The sequence below is a fragment of the Myiozetetes cayanensis genome, unplaced genomic scaffold, assembly GCF_022539395.1.
Source record: "Myiozetetes cayanensis isolate MyiCay16 unplaced genomic scaffold, myiCay2020 scf17, whole genome shotgun sequence".
NCBI lineage: Eukaryota > Metazoa > Chordata > Aves > Passeriformes > Tyrannidae > Myiozetetes > Myiozetetes cayanensis.
In genome coordinates, this window is record NW_026087378.1 from 9,991,908 (window position 1) to 10,004,616 (window position 12,709).

A 12,709-nucleotide genomic window follows, 5' to 3' on the forward strand; every position below is an offset into this window, starting at 1 on the left:
ACGCTAAAAAGACATTTAAAAACTAAACCCAAATTAAGACAAATGTTGTATTTGCCTGGAATAATTAATGAGCGCAAATTAAAGGAAGAAAGGTTAAACCACATCAACCAACTGAACATGAAAATTGAGAAAAATGGCTACAGAGGGTCACAGTGCTCCATTCCCTGGGTGCACCCCACACACACAGCACATCTTGTCATCTCTCCTGCTGACTCTGACAGCAAATTCCCTTGGAGCACGTTGTAAGCCCAGGATTTTAGAGCAGCCAGGAGATAAAAGCAGCCAAAAACATGGGTGTGAGCTCCTAGCTCTTTCAGGGAACAAGATTAGCATGGGTTTTCAACACCTCACTGCTGTCTATAGGAAAGGAGAGTTGGATCTGGAGTGCCCACATCAGGCCACTCAACATCTGCCCTGACACCATGGGGCCCTCACCCAGGGCATCAAAATGCCCTTTGGCAGAGCTGATCGACTGCAGGTCTCTGGGTGCAGGGCCTTATTTGGGGCTGCAGAGTGGCCCCACAGCCCATTCCCACTGTGTAAGCCCACACTTCGGGGAAGCAAACAGGCTGACATGGCAGAAGCAGCAGCTCTGTGCTAAAACAGAGTGAAATCCAGGCCAGGCAGGTGCTGACTGTGGGTGGGATATTGTGTGTGGCAGGTTTAACCTGTCTGCAGTTGCATAGATGGGTTTCATGCAAGGGGGCTGGAATAGCCTCTTCACCTTCCCTTCATCAGTATTTTGGGCAAAATACTTTCTCCTCACAGAGAGAGAAGCAAAAGAGAAGCAGGAGAGGAGCATTTCTCAAGGAATTTTTCAGAGAAGTGATGCTCTTGAACTTTTCAGAGCAAAGAGTGTATCTGCTGCACATTCCTCTCCCTTCTTCCTGAAGCTGGGAAAAAGAAACCTTAATGAGTAAGTGAGGAAGGAGATTTCTTTCCAAAGATGGACTCATTACGGGGTGCCAGGTGCCAACTCTCAAAGGAAATTCTTTCAATCTCACACAGCGTCTTTAAGAAATGATAGATTGCTCTGGCTCTGAGGAAACTGCTCCCTGATAATAAATGAGTTGTTAGCAGAGGTAGCAGACTCCCATATCCATTTGTGATCCAAAGGGCTCACAGCTGCTTCCCGTTTTCGCAATGCCAAAACCACAGAACACCAGGCAGCAAGGGATGGGAAGGCAGCCTCCTGCGCCTGTCTGCCTGCTGCTCTCCAGTGGCTAAAGAGAGACAGTCAAGTGCAATTTCCTTTCGATGGGGCCTTTCTTTAGTGTAAATTTGCTGTTGTTGAAAGTGAAGAATTCACTGTGTTGGCTGCAGGCAGGGATAGCTAGGAAAATAACCTCACCCCTGTGTCCTACACCTCTGCAGCACCGCAGGTCGCTCTGGACATAAATCATCCTATGGCACAGGCACCCATAGTCCTACAGCAGCTCACCTCATTCCTCCCTGCACAGCTGAGACAACAAACCTCTGATGAGACAAACACACCTTTGCAAAGGCTCCCGTGGTTCCACCACAGGATTCTGCTCTGCCTCTGTGTCTTGGCCCTGATTCCCTCTACCCCTCCATGACACTGCTCTAGATTTCATTCCACAGCCCTGAGAGCCAAGAAGGATGTTCCCCCCCCACCCCTCCTTTAATTATTTGAAGTTGTTCTGCTTGAGTTGCTAGTTTGGATTCACAGTTTTACTTTCTGCCCAGAGACAGCCTTGAAACAGCAAACCTGAATGCACATTGCTATCACACTCCTCTGAGATTGCTGCCAAAATGGCAGTTAGAACTCAGGACAGGATTTAAATGAGATTCAGGATGGGATTCACGATACCCCCAGTATTTTCAGGTGTGTTTTGATCTAGGGTTTTGGGTCTGATTTGTCTCAGCTGCTATAGGATACTACTACAGAAATGACTTTTTTTTTTCCTGACCAAATAACTTTTCGTTTTCCTTTCTCACAAGCTTATTTATTCCAGTCCCATGCAGGGCTTCGTTGTGCTCTTCCCATTTGAGCTAGTGGGAATTGCTCAGTCAAATCCCTGTGTCCTGTTTTGAAAATGCTACAGTTAGCATCTGAAGGCATTCCTCCCCTGTTATAGCAACCCTGGAACCTACTCCTAGGGAAAGGCACTATTGGCCAGGAGCATGTCAACATGAAGAGGGAGAAAGAGATCTGCTCAAAGATAGCAAAAGCAAACCCAGGTATTGTTGTTAGAGCACTCCAAAACCTCCTGCCAACAGCAAGCCCGTGAAAAGTGAGAAATACAAGAGGCCAAGTGTATAAGAGTAAATCTCAGGACAACGTCAGGCCCCTGCCCTTGGGGGGCCACTGCAGTGCGGTACCAAAATACAGAAGGAGAACCTGAGGAGAGCAGTTTCTAAGCCATGAACATATGTTTTCTTCACTTCTCAGCAATACATCAGAATAGCACAACTGCGAAGTGCCTGTTTGCAATGTGATGCCTGCTTTTATCAAAGCCTTCACAGGCTGCTCGCAGAGAGAGCAGGAAAATGTTTGATACCGCTGAGATGTCACCTTCAGCAAAGGATTGAGGAATTAGCAGAAGGACATAATACAGCAGCAGACACTTTGGGGTACAATTCATCTCACCTGCCTCTCAAGGTCTCATCGTAAGCTAAGCCAAGATCAACACTCTATTCTGTTGCTTTACTTGGGGTTTCACAGAGGAAGGAAAAGTTCAATTAGGGGACATGTGGGCACATGTGGGGACTTGAGAACAAGCAAAGCTACCCAAGCAAAGAAGAGAAATTCAGGAATGGTCACTGAGAGCTGCTATTTGAGCTGCTGTGTGCTGGTATTCCCAATTCAGCATCACTAAAACTGTGACAATGCTGGAAGAAGAATTTCCTCTTTGACAGGGCAAACCTGTACCCCAAAATAGTGCCACTAGTGCTTAGTCCAGAACAAGAGGTGATTCAGGCTTTTTGGGGAAGGGCTCATCTCAGGAAGCAATGATGGACATTCAGGAGCTATCTCAGGTCCTACCTGGGGGCTGCACAGTGAACTCATTGCCCCCTAAGTATCAGCACATAAACATGGGCTTGTCTGGGAGCATGAAGGGCTGGTTTTCTAGTCTGTATGTGACTGTGAGTGGGCAATCTCCTGCAAACCCTGGGACTGCCTGGGGCTCTGTGGGTTCAGGAGAGGTGCTGGTATCTCTGAGGTCTCTGCTGAGTCTGGCACACAAGGCTGCTAAGGTGGAGGATGTTATGATATAGATGACTCAATGTTAGAAATCTGCCTGACTTCATCCACACATTTCTTGCAGGTTCCCAAACAAATGATGACTCTTAATGCCTGTCAGCCTAGGCTAATCCAGGTCCCAGACTCCTGGGACCTGAAGAGGTTTCCTCACCCACAGAGGAGGAGAGGCCCCTGCTCCCCTCACTGAGGCTCCACTCTCCCGACAGCCTCTTTTTGCTGTCCCCACAGGAGAGGAGCACAGGGACTCCCAGATTACCACCCCCACCCCTTGAAGCTGTAGACAGTGGGTTTTGGCACAGCCAAAAGGAGCTGAGCAGAAAAGACCCCAGAACCAGGACAGTCTGGTAGACTGAATTAATTCTGATTAAATCTGTGAAATGCACTCAGATCTGCCTTTGCTCAGGACAGACTAGGGACAGCTGCTGTGCCCGACTGTTTTTCTGGGACAGTGAACTGGAAATGGCATTGCTGCACGGGCTGCACCGCAGCTCACTGCCTCGTCCTTGCCTGCAACAGCAACTCTCCTCAGCCCCTTCCCCCACTGCAGCCCTATCTGGTTTGGCTTTCTATTACTTCCTCTGGTAGTTCATTAAAGACATTAATCACCTTCTGCACAAAGACATTTCTCCTGAACTCCCTGCAGGCCAGACCTCTTTCTCCTCTGCAGCTCCGCTGCTTGCTTCAGCCCCTGCAGACACAGTGCTGCCAGCCCAGACCTGCCCCCATTTCCCTGCTGATCTGGGTCCCTGCTAGACAGTGATCAGGTGGTCACCCCCAAATCTCCCCTGCCACCTTTCCAGCTAATCTTCACCTCACTGTGCTCTACATCTCAGCATTTGTTGTCTCCCTTTTCCCTAGCCAAACAGTCCCATCTCAGGACCAACACACGACCGTCGTGCATCACGTACATCAAGCCACGTATAGATGGTAGTTGCTCATCATGCACTAAGGATGCAAGGGGTCCTGCTGCACAAGGCTGGCTGAGGGGAGAGCACAGGGGCATGTCAGGACTGTTGCAGCAGCAACAGGACTGAAGGCTGTCTTAGACAAGTTGTCAGTCTGCAATAACCATTCCATGCAGGGGATTCCCTGTGTTAAGCACCAAGATTTGGCTCTGCAGCCTTTGCACCAAGGAAGGGGCGTGCCATGTCTCCTGAGCCAGGGTTTCTCCATCCCCTGTCCCTGTGTGCTCTCTGTTGGACTTCACTTTTCAGTGCTTTCCTCACGAGCTCCCAGGCCTGCTGGAAATTTTTCCTGCTGTTTACCTGCCAGAATGGCAACTCTGTCCTCCTCACAGATGGCACTGAATGGGGTGTGGGTGCTGCGTGGAAGGAAAGACAACAAGGCTCAGGGAATTCAGGAAATATTAGCAGTCCGGAAGGAGAAAAGTCACATCTGAATCAGTGTAATCACTGATGTCTTTATGCTCATTGAAGCTTACTGCTAACAAAGATCAAAGCAAACTGTTTGGGAGGGCGGGAAGATGAGAAGTAGCCCTTGGTTTCACGTAAGATCCTTCCATGCTGCTTCCAGATTACTTACAGGGGCTTCTGTGTCTCTCCTCTGAACCTCCAGCCCTCAACCTTTCATCTGCCTCCCACTTCATCTCCATTAGCATAGTGTCAGGATCTCACTTATAAAATCAAAGCCAAGACTAGACTCCTATAGCACATGGAGAGATTTAGACACATTTGCCACGTCCACATGAGAATCCTGCCACCAGTTGCATGACACAACTCAGACATCAGTTGTTTTCTTTTGCACTCCTCCACTCTGCCAAAAACAAATAAAATCAAAGAATGAAAAGACCCTCTTGAAGAAGCCAAGATATGGCATTTTGTAACTGTTACTCACCTCTTCATTGCCTCTCAGTGCTGCTTCCTCAAGGGATCAATCAGTCTGGAGATGCATAAGTACGTCTCCTGAATTGCAACCCTGGGTGAGGATTGGCAAGGGTTTGGTTTGCAGACAACAGGGAAAATAACTGATCTACATCAATAAAAAGAACCGACATTTCAGGAGCTTTTTGTCTTTTTTGTGTTGCTGTAGTGGGGTGTGTTTTTTTTTAAGAATGCCTCAGAAGGGACAAGCGGGTCTGGCTGCCAAAGGGCAGCATGAGAAAATCAACTGGAGACTCGTTAGTGTGTAAGCTAATGAGAGATCAGTTCAGCTGGTGAGCAGGGAACAGTTTCTGCTGGATAGCATGCTGTTATTATTCTAATCATTCACTACTATTTTGACATTTTTTTTTCTGAAGTGCTGGTGGATTGCAAATGGCTTGGTTTTGCCCCTCACCTGCATCTTACCTAATCCCCGCCTTCCTCAGGTATTACCAAAGAACATCCTGTGCTCTACCCAACAGAACTTTTCACTGGGAAAAACACTGCCCTGTTTCACTTCTACACACCTAAAGTCAGAGAAATAAAACCCTTTTCTCTTTAAAGAAATGCAGTTGAAATAAATGCATCTTTGTCTTAAGACTTGTGTTAATTCCACACTCTGGAGAATTTGGACCTTCAGAATATTAAAGTCTCCCTGACTTATTGCCTCTTTAAGGATCATGTTGATTTTGTGTTCTCTCTGAGCTCCACATGTTACTGAAGCTAACTGGGACCATTTCCATTTCTACTGGCAGAGAGCTGTTGCCTTTGAGGCCCTAACCTTATTAAAGGAAATGTAAACATATATATCTAAAATTCCCAACAGGTTTGGAAACGAACAGCATGCTTCCCCTCACTACCTTCCCTGCAGTCACATGAAGATTTCCACTCTCACCTGGCTAATATGCCAAAATACAAAGCCAGTGTGTTTCTGGCCTAGTAGGATCCCTATCACATGGAAAAGCTTTATTTTTAGAGAAGAAAGGATAAGCTGTGAGTGGAAACTGTGACTGTCACACAATGGACAGGTCTGGCCTCTGCAGCTCACTGTTTCTCAAATCCCTTCTCTGCCTGCTGCAGAGCCCGAATTTTACTTCTGTACTCTCTTTTTTGCTTGTCACCAGTGAGTATCTGGGATCCTTTCCAGATGAGCAGATAGATTTGCAGGTGTGAAATTCCCCTTATTCCTCCTCTGATTTTTCCTCATTTCGTCATATCTGCTTCTCTCCCCAGGCACCGCTCCCACCACACAGGATAAAAAAAATTAAATACGCAAAAGTAGTCAGGCAAAGAATAAGTGCACCCATGACCTTTGGAGAGATGGACACACCACACTGGGGGACACCTGATCCCAGTGTCAGTGGTCACTGTGACTGCTGAGCACCCAGCACTCACCCTGGGGGCCCTGCAGAGACCTTGGGCACAGGAGGCTGTTGCTCCCTCCTGTTTGGCAGGATTTCACCCATCAGCACACTCCATAGGACTGGACCTGACCCTCTAAGGTGTTGGCATCTCACTAAACAAACACACACTTACTAGAAAGCTACAGGCCATCCCTGCCCAAAAACCGAGCAACCTTAACCTCAGTTTGATCTAACTTGAATTGATGCTCCGTGATTCATCTGCCTGCATCACATCTTTTCCTATTACATAATCTAAGGAGATGTATTTCCTTGTAGTACCTATGTTGTATTAATCAGACTGCATCTGATCATTAAATCCATGTTTCTGTTGGCCTAACTCATATTAAATAGTCATAGCAAGCATCTTCAGCTCTGCAGGGGAAAAAAAAATCCCAAAGCACTTACATGGGGTTTCTGACACTGCAAAAATAATAACAAGTCTAGCAATACCAGAACTATTACAGGGCTGGGCTTATTTAGGCTGTGGAAGTTTAATTATAAAAATTGCATTTTAATTGATTGCTGCTGGAATGATTACAACAACACCTTTACAAGAAATGGCGACCATCATATGTTTGTCAACAAAGAAGCTTCCTTTAAATCCAACGCAGTAATTGTTTAATTAAAACAAATTTAGATCCTCATTTGAGAACATTCTAATTCTTGCCTATTCCTTCCTGCCTCTAAGAGACAATTTAAGAGATAAAAAGCAATCTCTATAAATACTCTATCTATATATGTAAGTATCCAAGGAAAAGAAGAAAAAGAAATACTTCATTTCATAGCTGATCTGGATGTAAGCTTGCTGCTATTGATAAGAACATAAGCACAGAGTGAGTGATCATTACAAATCCCTCTCTAATTGGTGCTGGGAGGCCCTCATAAAATATGAACAGAATCCAAACTACATGACGATTTTCTAATTTCCAGAACAGATTCAACTGTTGATATTCTACTGCACCCACAGCCCATACTCAGTATGAGGACCCCACAGTAACTGTACCTGTGCATACAAGGAAGGAGAGGGATAAATAATTCATTGGTTTTCAGTCTTTCAACAAGTTTTCTTGCAGCTGAAAAATCCTGTTGCTATCCTGTGCTGACCTCTGTGTTCCAGGTGGGCAGCTCCTGAACACCCCTTGGCAGTAACCCCACACCAAAGCACGCAAAATCCGATGGCTGCCTCAGCAGAGCTGCAGGGCTCGGTGACGAACAGGGGTTATTTTAGTCACTGGTCATCCCTGCAAAGTGGCCTGAGTTTTGCAGGGACAGATTTACCAAGCTGGTGACTCACCTTGTGTGAGCACCGCTCACAGGGCACAGCCCCCAGGGCACTGCCAGGGAAGGCTGCTACTGAGCCATCGGCTTCCCTGGACAGCGAGAGCAGCCATCACATCTCCTGACGCTGCTGGGCTCACCCAGGGACTTCAGCCAGGGGCCGAAAGCAGGAGCTTCTGCACCACAAATTAAATAAAGCTATGGAGCTGTGGCTGAAACAACTCATATTCCCTGAGGAGCTGGGCTGTGCACAGGATGGGGATGTGCATTACATGTGCACAATTGGAGGTTGAGATGAAGAATAAGATAAAACTACTCCCAGCACAGTTTGTCTCAAGCAAGCAGTCTGCCATAGTTTTGCTGCCAACAGTACACGGTGCCTGCATCCACTGCAGACCTCTCAGGGACAGGAATTTGCAGCTCTCTCCTAGGCTTCAGACCTTCTGTGTCTTCACATCTGGCACAGAGCATGCCTCCTCCCATTCCTCTCCACTCTGACTTGCAGCATTAACGCTGCTGTGTTGGGTCTGTCCTGAGTGCAGTCAGACACAGCAAAACCCAGCATGGCAGAGTTTGCTAGAGACTGTGTGGAGGCTGTAAAGCTCTTTTCCAAACATGACTGAAGACAGAACCTGTGAACATGCCTTTAAAGCTGCTCAGAAAGGTTTTGCTCTGCTATGTCACCAGGTAAACATTTCAGGTACTCCAGACCATCATTTTACCCTTTACAGTCACCTGGCATTGCTGGGTACTTCTGCTGCAGGAAGCACTTTCAATTCACCTTCCCCCCACAGAATTGCCTTGGCATTTGAAGATACATCACAAAATTATAAAGCCTCCTAACCTTTAGTTAAGAACCCTCAGAGTGGCAGGTGTGTGTTTTCATATGGGTAAGCCCCACCACACACCCAGCTGCAACCACAGAGCCTGTTCATTACCAGCTATTCCGTGGGATGGAATGAATTCAGGAAGATATTTCAGTTATTGAAATGTGCCCATGTTTCAGTGTTGAGACAACATTAGCACCAACCTCAAACATGAAACAGGAGGTTACCACACGTTGTATCTACAACCTATTTTTAATTTCTTAATGATTACAGTTTGCCTAAAAGCATCATCTGTTGACGTATTACACGCAGGGAGCACAGGACTTGTGGATCGACGCTTCCCCACACAGAGTATTCACAATCACTGCATAATGATGAAAAGTCCACTTCTGAAAGCATCAGAATTGCAAAAGTTATTGCTGGGCTGTCACAGTGACAGCAACAACCGTGACACAACAGCAGCCTCCTGCTGTTTCCCAGATTTATCACTTTGATGGATATTATTGTTACCAGTTCACGATCATCACTGGCGCGTCATTAACAGCGCCTTTACCTGGGCACAAATGGGAGCAGGACGTCGTGTAACTTCACCCACTGTCATGCCAAAGCTTGCTCATCCTAACCAGTAAGCAAATACGTGTCAGACAGAGGTAGATAGTGTCACAGTTGATGCTGAGATACATTTTGTACACAGTCTCCTTAGCCAGGGTGCTGCCATCGTGCTGCAGTTCATCCCGCCACTTCGACATCGCCCCGCAAGCTGCCCAACAAGGGTTTCACTTCTGCTCCCACAACTGATTTTTGATGTATATTCTGTATTTTCAACGATGTTGCTCGAGGCACTTGCCATAAGGACTACATTTAGCACACAAGGCCAGATCCTAACACAAAGCAGGATTTGCAGTGGGGCTGGGACCTATGAGTGTTCCTCAGATGACCTATTGGAGACTCAGATTGGGGCAGCACCAGCTTTACAGGGCACAAACATCTTTGACTTAACTGTCAGAGAAACAGGTAATGCCAATGGCAAGGAAATGCTGTGTTCTCTATCTCCATGGGAACGAAAACTGGTACTTTTAACTGGTAGCATGGCCAGTCGTTTCTCAGAAGATAAGGACCACTGCGTGGGCAAGGTTTTTGTTCTCTGTAAATAAACAGATCTTTCTGTTGATATCTAGTCTTGGCAACCAGGAAGGGAATTAGCTGGGAGATGAGGAATGAGCTAATTCCTGACAAAAGTTTTACTTCAGCCCTAAAGCACAAAAATCAGGTCTCCTAATGGCCTGGTTTTTTGGGGTTGGGTTTTTTTTCACCCCTAGGGTATATGGAATAACACCTTCTTTTGTGCATACAAAACAAATGCTGCCTTCCATAGTCTGGAAGAACTTAGGAAGTTTTTAATTATAAGAGAAGAAAAACGAGGACAAGTAAAGTTGGACTGTGCAGAGTGCTCTGCTGGTCTGATCTAGGACAATGTGCCCTACATAGAGCTCAAATATAACATCCTTTGGGAGGCTGTCTTGCTTCCATTCAGCTTTTGTGAGACCACCCCTGCCCCCGTGCTCCTAATGACAGATTTCTGAAGCATAACTAGTATCATGGTCCTGCTGCCAAAGCTGTAAACAAAACCATTAGTGGCAGGGGTGGAGAGGGAGGGAAAGCCATGTGCAGGTGAAGAATTTATTTGAGTGATGTTCTTGCAGTTTCTGCTTTCTTCCTGCTATCAGCACTGAAATAGCTCATCCCCAGCCACAGTCAGCAACTCTACCCCAGGTGGGTGACGCTTTCCCTTGATAGATACAAGGTCTGCTTTTTTTCTTCTATTTGTCTGGTTTTCCTGCCAAGAAAGTGCCATTGGATTGAGCTGCAATAGTTGCTCTTCCTTGATGGAAACCTTGTAGTTGGCAAATAGAGGGATATTAAGGAAAATAGAAAATCTTTAGATATGTCATTAGATACTGCAATGAAAGTGTGGCCAAATTGTTCCTCCTCTCCTATATCATACTGGGCAGGAAATTCCTGAAATCCTGTATTTGCAAACCTTCCAACAGAAAGTATCACAACTCCTCTTTTTTATTACTTTTTTTTTTTTCTTCATAAAGCCTTAATAATTCTCCTCTTGTACATTTCTGGTCCTTATTTTTTTTTTTGCCTTCTGTGCATTTCTGAGCAGAGAGAACCATTTGTGCCCACCTCTACCCCCACTCTCCACACAACTAAACTGCAGAGAGGATGTTTCATTGACTCAAGAGGACACAACAGATGCGAGCCAACAACAATCCAGCAGGCTCTACAAATGGAAGGGCTCCTCCAGCCCCTCCTGACAGTCCATTTACGCACTCACAGGCTCAAAGAGAGTCAGCAGTGTCTGACACCAGGTTAAACCAAGAAATTCTTTGTGCATCACGTCCTGTCGGCACAGGAGCCCTTTTCCCACAGAACTGCACCAGTTTTCCAAGGGGAGCAAATCCTGCAACAGCTCTCACACAACCACAGGGCTGTGTTATGGGTTTAGTTTTCGTCTGGTTTCCTCCTGGTCTTGTTTGTTGCTGCTAACTTTGGCATTACCTGGCAAGCCAGGTTTTTCTTTCCTCAATTATACCGCATAACAAGAACAGCACAGCTGTGCTTTAGCTGGGTGCAGATACACCCTAGGATCAACTCTGCGGTGCAAATTCAGTTTTCAATACTTGTTTTTAGAGCCAATGATTTCATTGTTTCTTGAAACTAGAACTCTTTGACTTCTCTGTCATTATTAGGAGTGCCCCTTATTGTGGATCTGGACTCCGCTCGCACCAAGCTGCTGATTTCTGCTAGGTCTTTCTTGAATTACGAGGACAGATGGCTAAACTGGGACTGAGGAAGAAGCTGTTCACACTAAACAGAGACTTCTGTGCACTCTGTGGGTGGAAAGAGGTGTCTTTGTTGTACACCACAGCTACGGGAAATATGGGGATGAAACCTTAACATAATGAGCTGGGCAAAGGTTAGAGAAACAAGAAGAAATGAATTGTAGGGGGGTTTATACCACTTTGGATGCAATGGAAGAGAAAACACCAGACATGCTGAATAACTGCAGCACTCCCTGTGCCTTAGCACAAACCAAAATGATTCAGAAATCCTTTGCCTGTGTGTTTGGGGTTTTCCGCCCAGACCCTAAAGGTGAGTTACACGTTTGGAGCAAGATACCTCGTATTTCAGACATGAAATAAACTCAAATCAGCAATAAAGAGCCAAAAGCAAGGGACAGCACAGTGAATGCTGGTACTTACAGGTGTATGTCATTTCAAAGCTGTCACTAATGTTCACAATGTCGATCTGGGGAAGGAGCTTGGGAGGTTCCGTGAGCTGAGACAACGCAAACCTAAAAGCTGCATGTTCCTGGGACTGTTGATTAGGAAATAACCCCCCTGGGGAGAAAAACAAAACAATATGAAGAAAGGTCTTAAGCACACTTGTATTAGAAACCTCTTCAGTCCAAAATGTTCCTGCAAGCAGAGACTGCAGCTCCCCAGACCAGGGAGTGCCTCTAGACTTGGAAATCCTCCATCACACAAGACCCAAGGGTTTTGTGCCCACTGCAGACAGGTTGGGAGCAGAAAACCTTTCCAGTTTGTGTGTTATGTAATGTCTGGATCACATACAGGAGCCCTGATGCACCCCAGGCTGAGCAGCCTGCAGGATCGGGATAATCCATGGCAGTAAAGTGAAACTCCTCACCCCACAAAACTTTAAGGCAGACAAATGGCAACGCTGTCAATGTTACCTTACTAAAGGCAGAATGAGAATCTTTCTTCCTTCCCTCACTTGTAATTAGGCTCAGCCTAACCCCCCTGACTAGAAGGAGAGGTTTGCTACAGAAAGGTTGCAGGGGTTTCCCTCCACTATGGGACTCTGGGGTACGGGACAGCCTGGCTGAGCCTGGCCCAACAGGGTGGATGGGAACAGGGCTGCAAGTGCCAGAGTGACATGTGGGACCCATGACCACTAGAGGTTTGCTGCAAAAAACCAAAAAGCCCTAAATTTAACAGGTGACAGTGGTCAAACTCAAACTGGGCAGGAAATTGAAACCTTGACTTTATTGAAATTGAAAGC

At 46.3% G+C, this 12,709-nt stretch overlaps 1 protein-coding gene across 4 annotated transcripts in view; it reads right to left on the reverse strand.

The window, feature by feature from the left end:
• GRIA1 (glutamate ionotropic receptor AMPA type subunit 1) overlaps positions 1-12,709 on the reverse strand; it is a 117,130-nt gene that overhangs the window by 102,703 nt on the left and 1,718 nt on the right. For all 4 annotated transcript variants that reach the window (XM_050312540.1, XM_050312541.1, XM_050312539.1 and 1 more), the window contains exon 2: positions 11,887-12,024. In XM_050312540.1, coding sequence (XP_050168497.1) covers positions 11,887-12,024 — 138 coding nt within the window. The remainder of the gene's footprint in view (positions 1-11,886; positions 12,025-12,709) is intronic.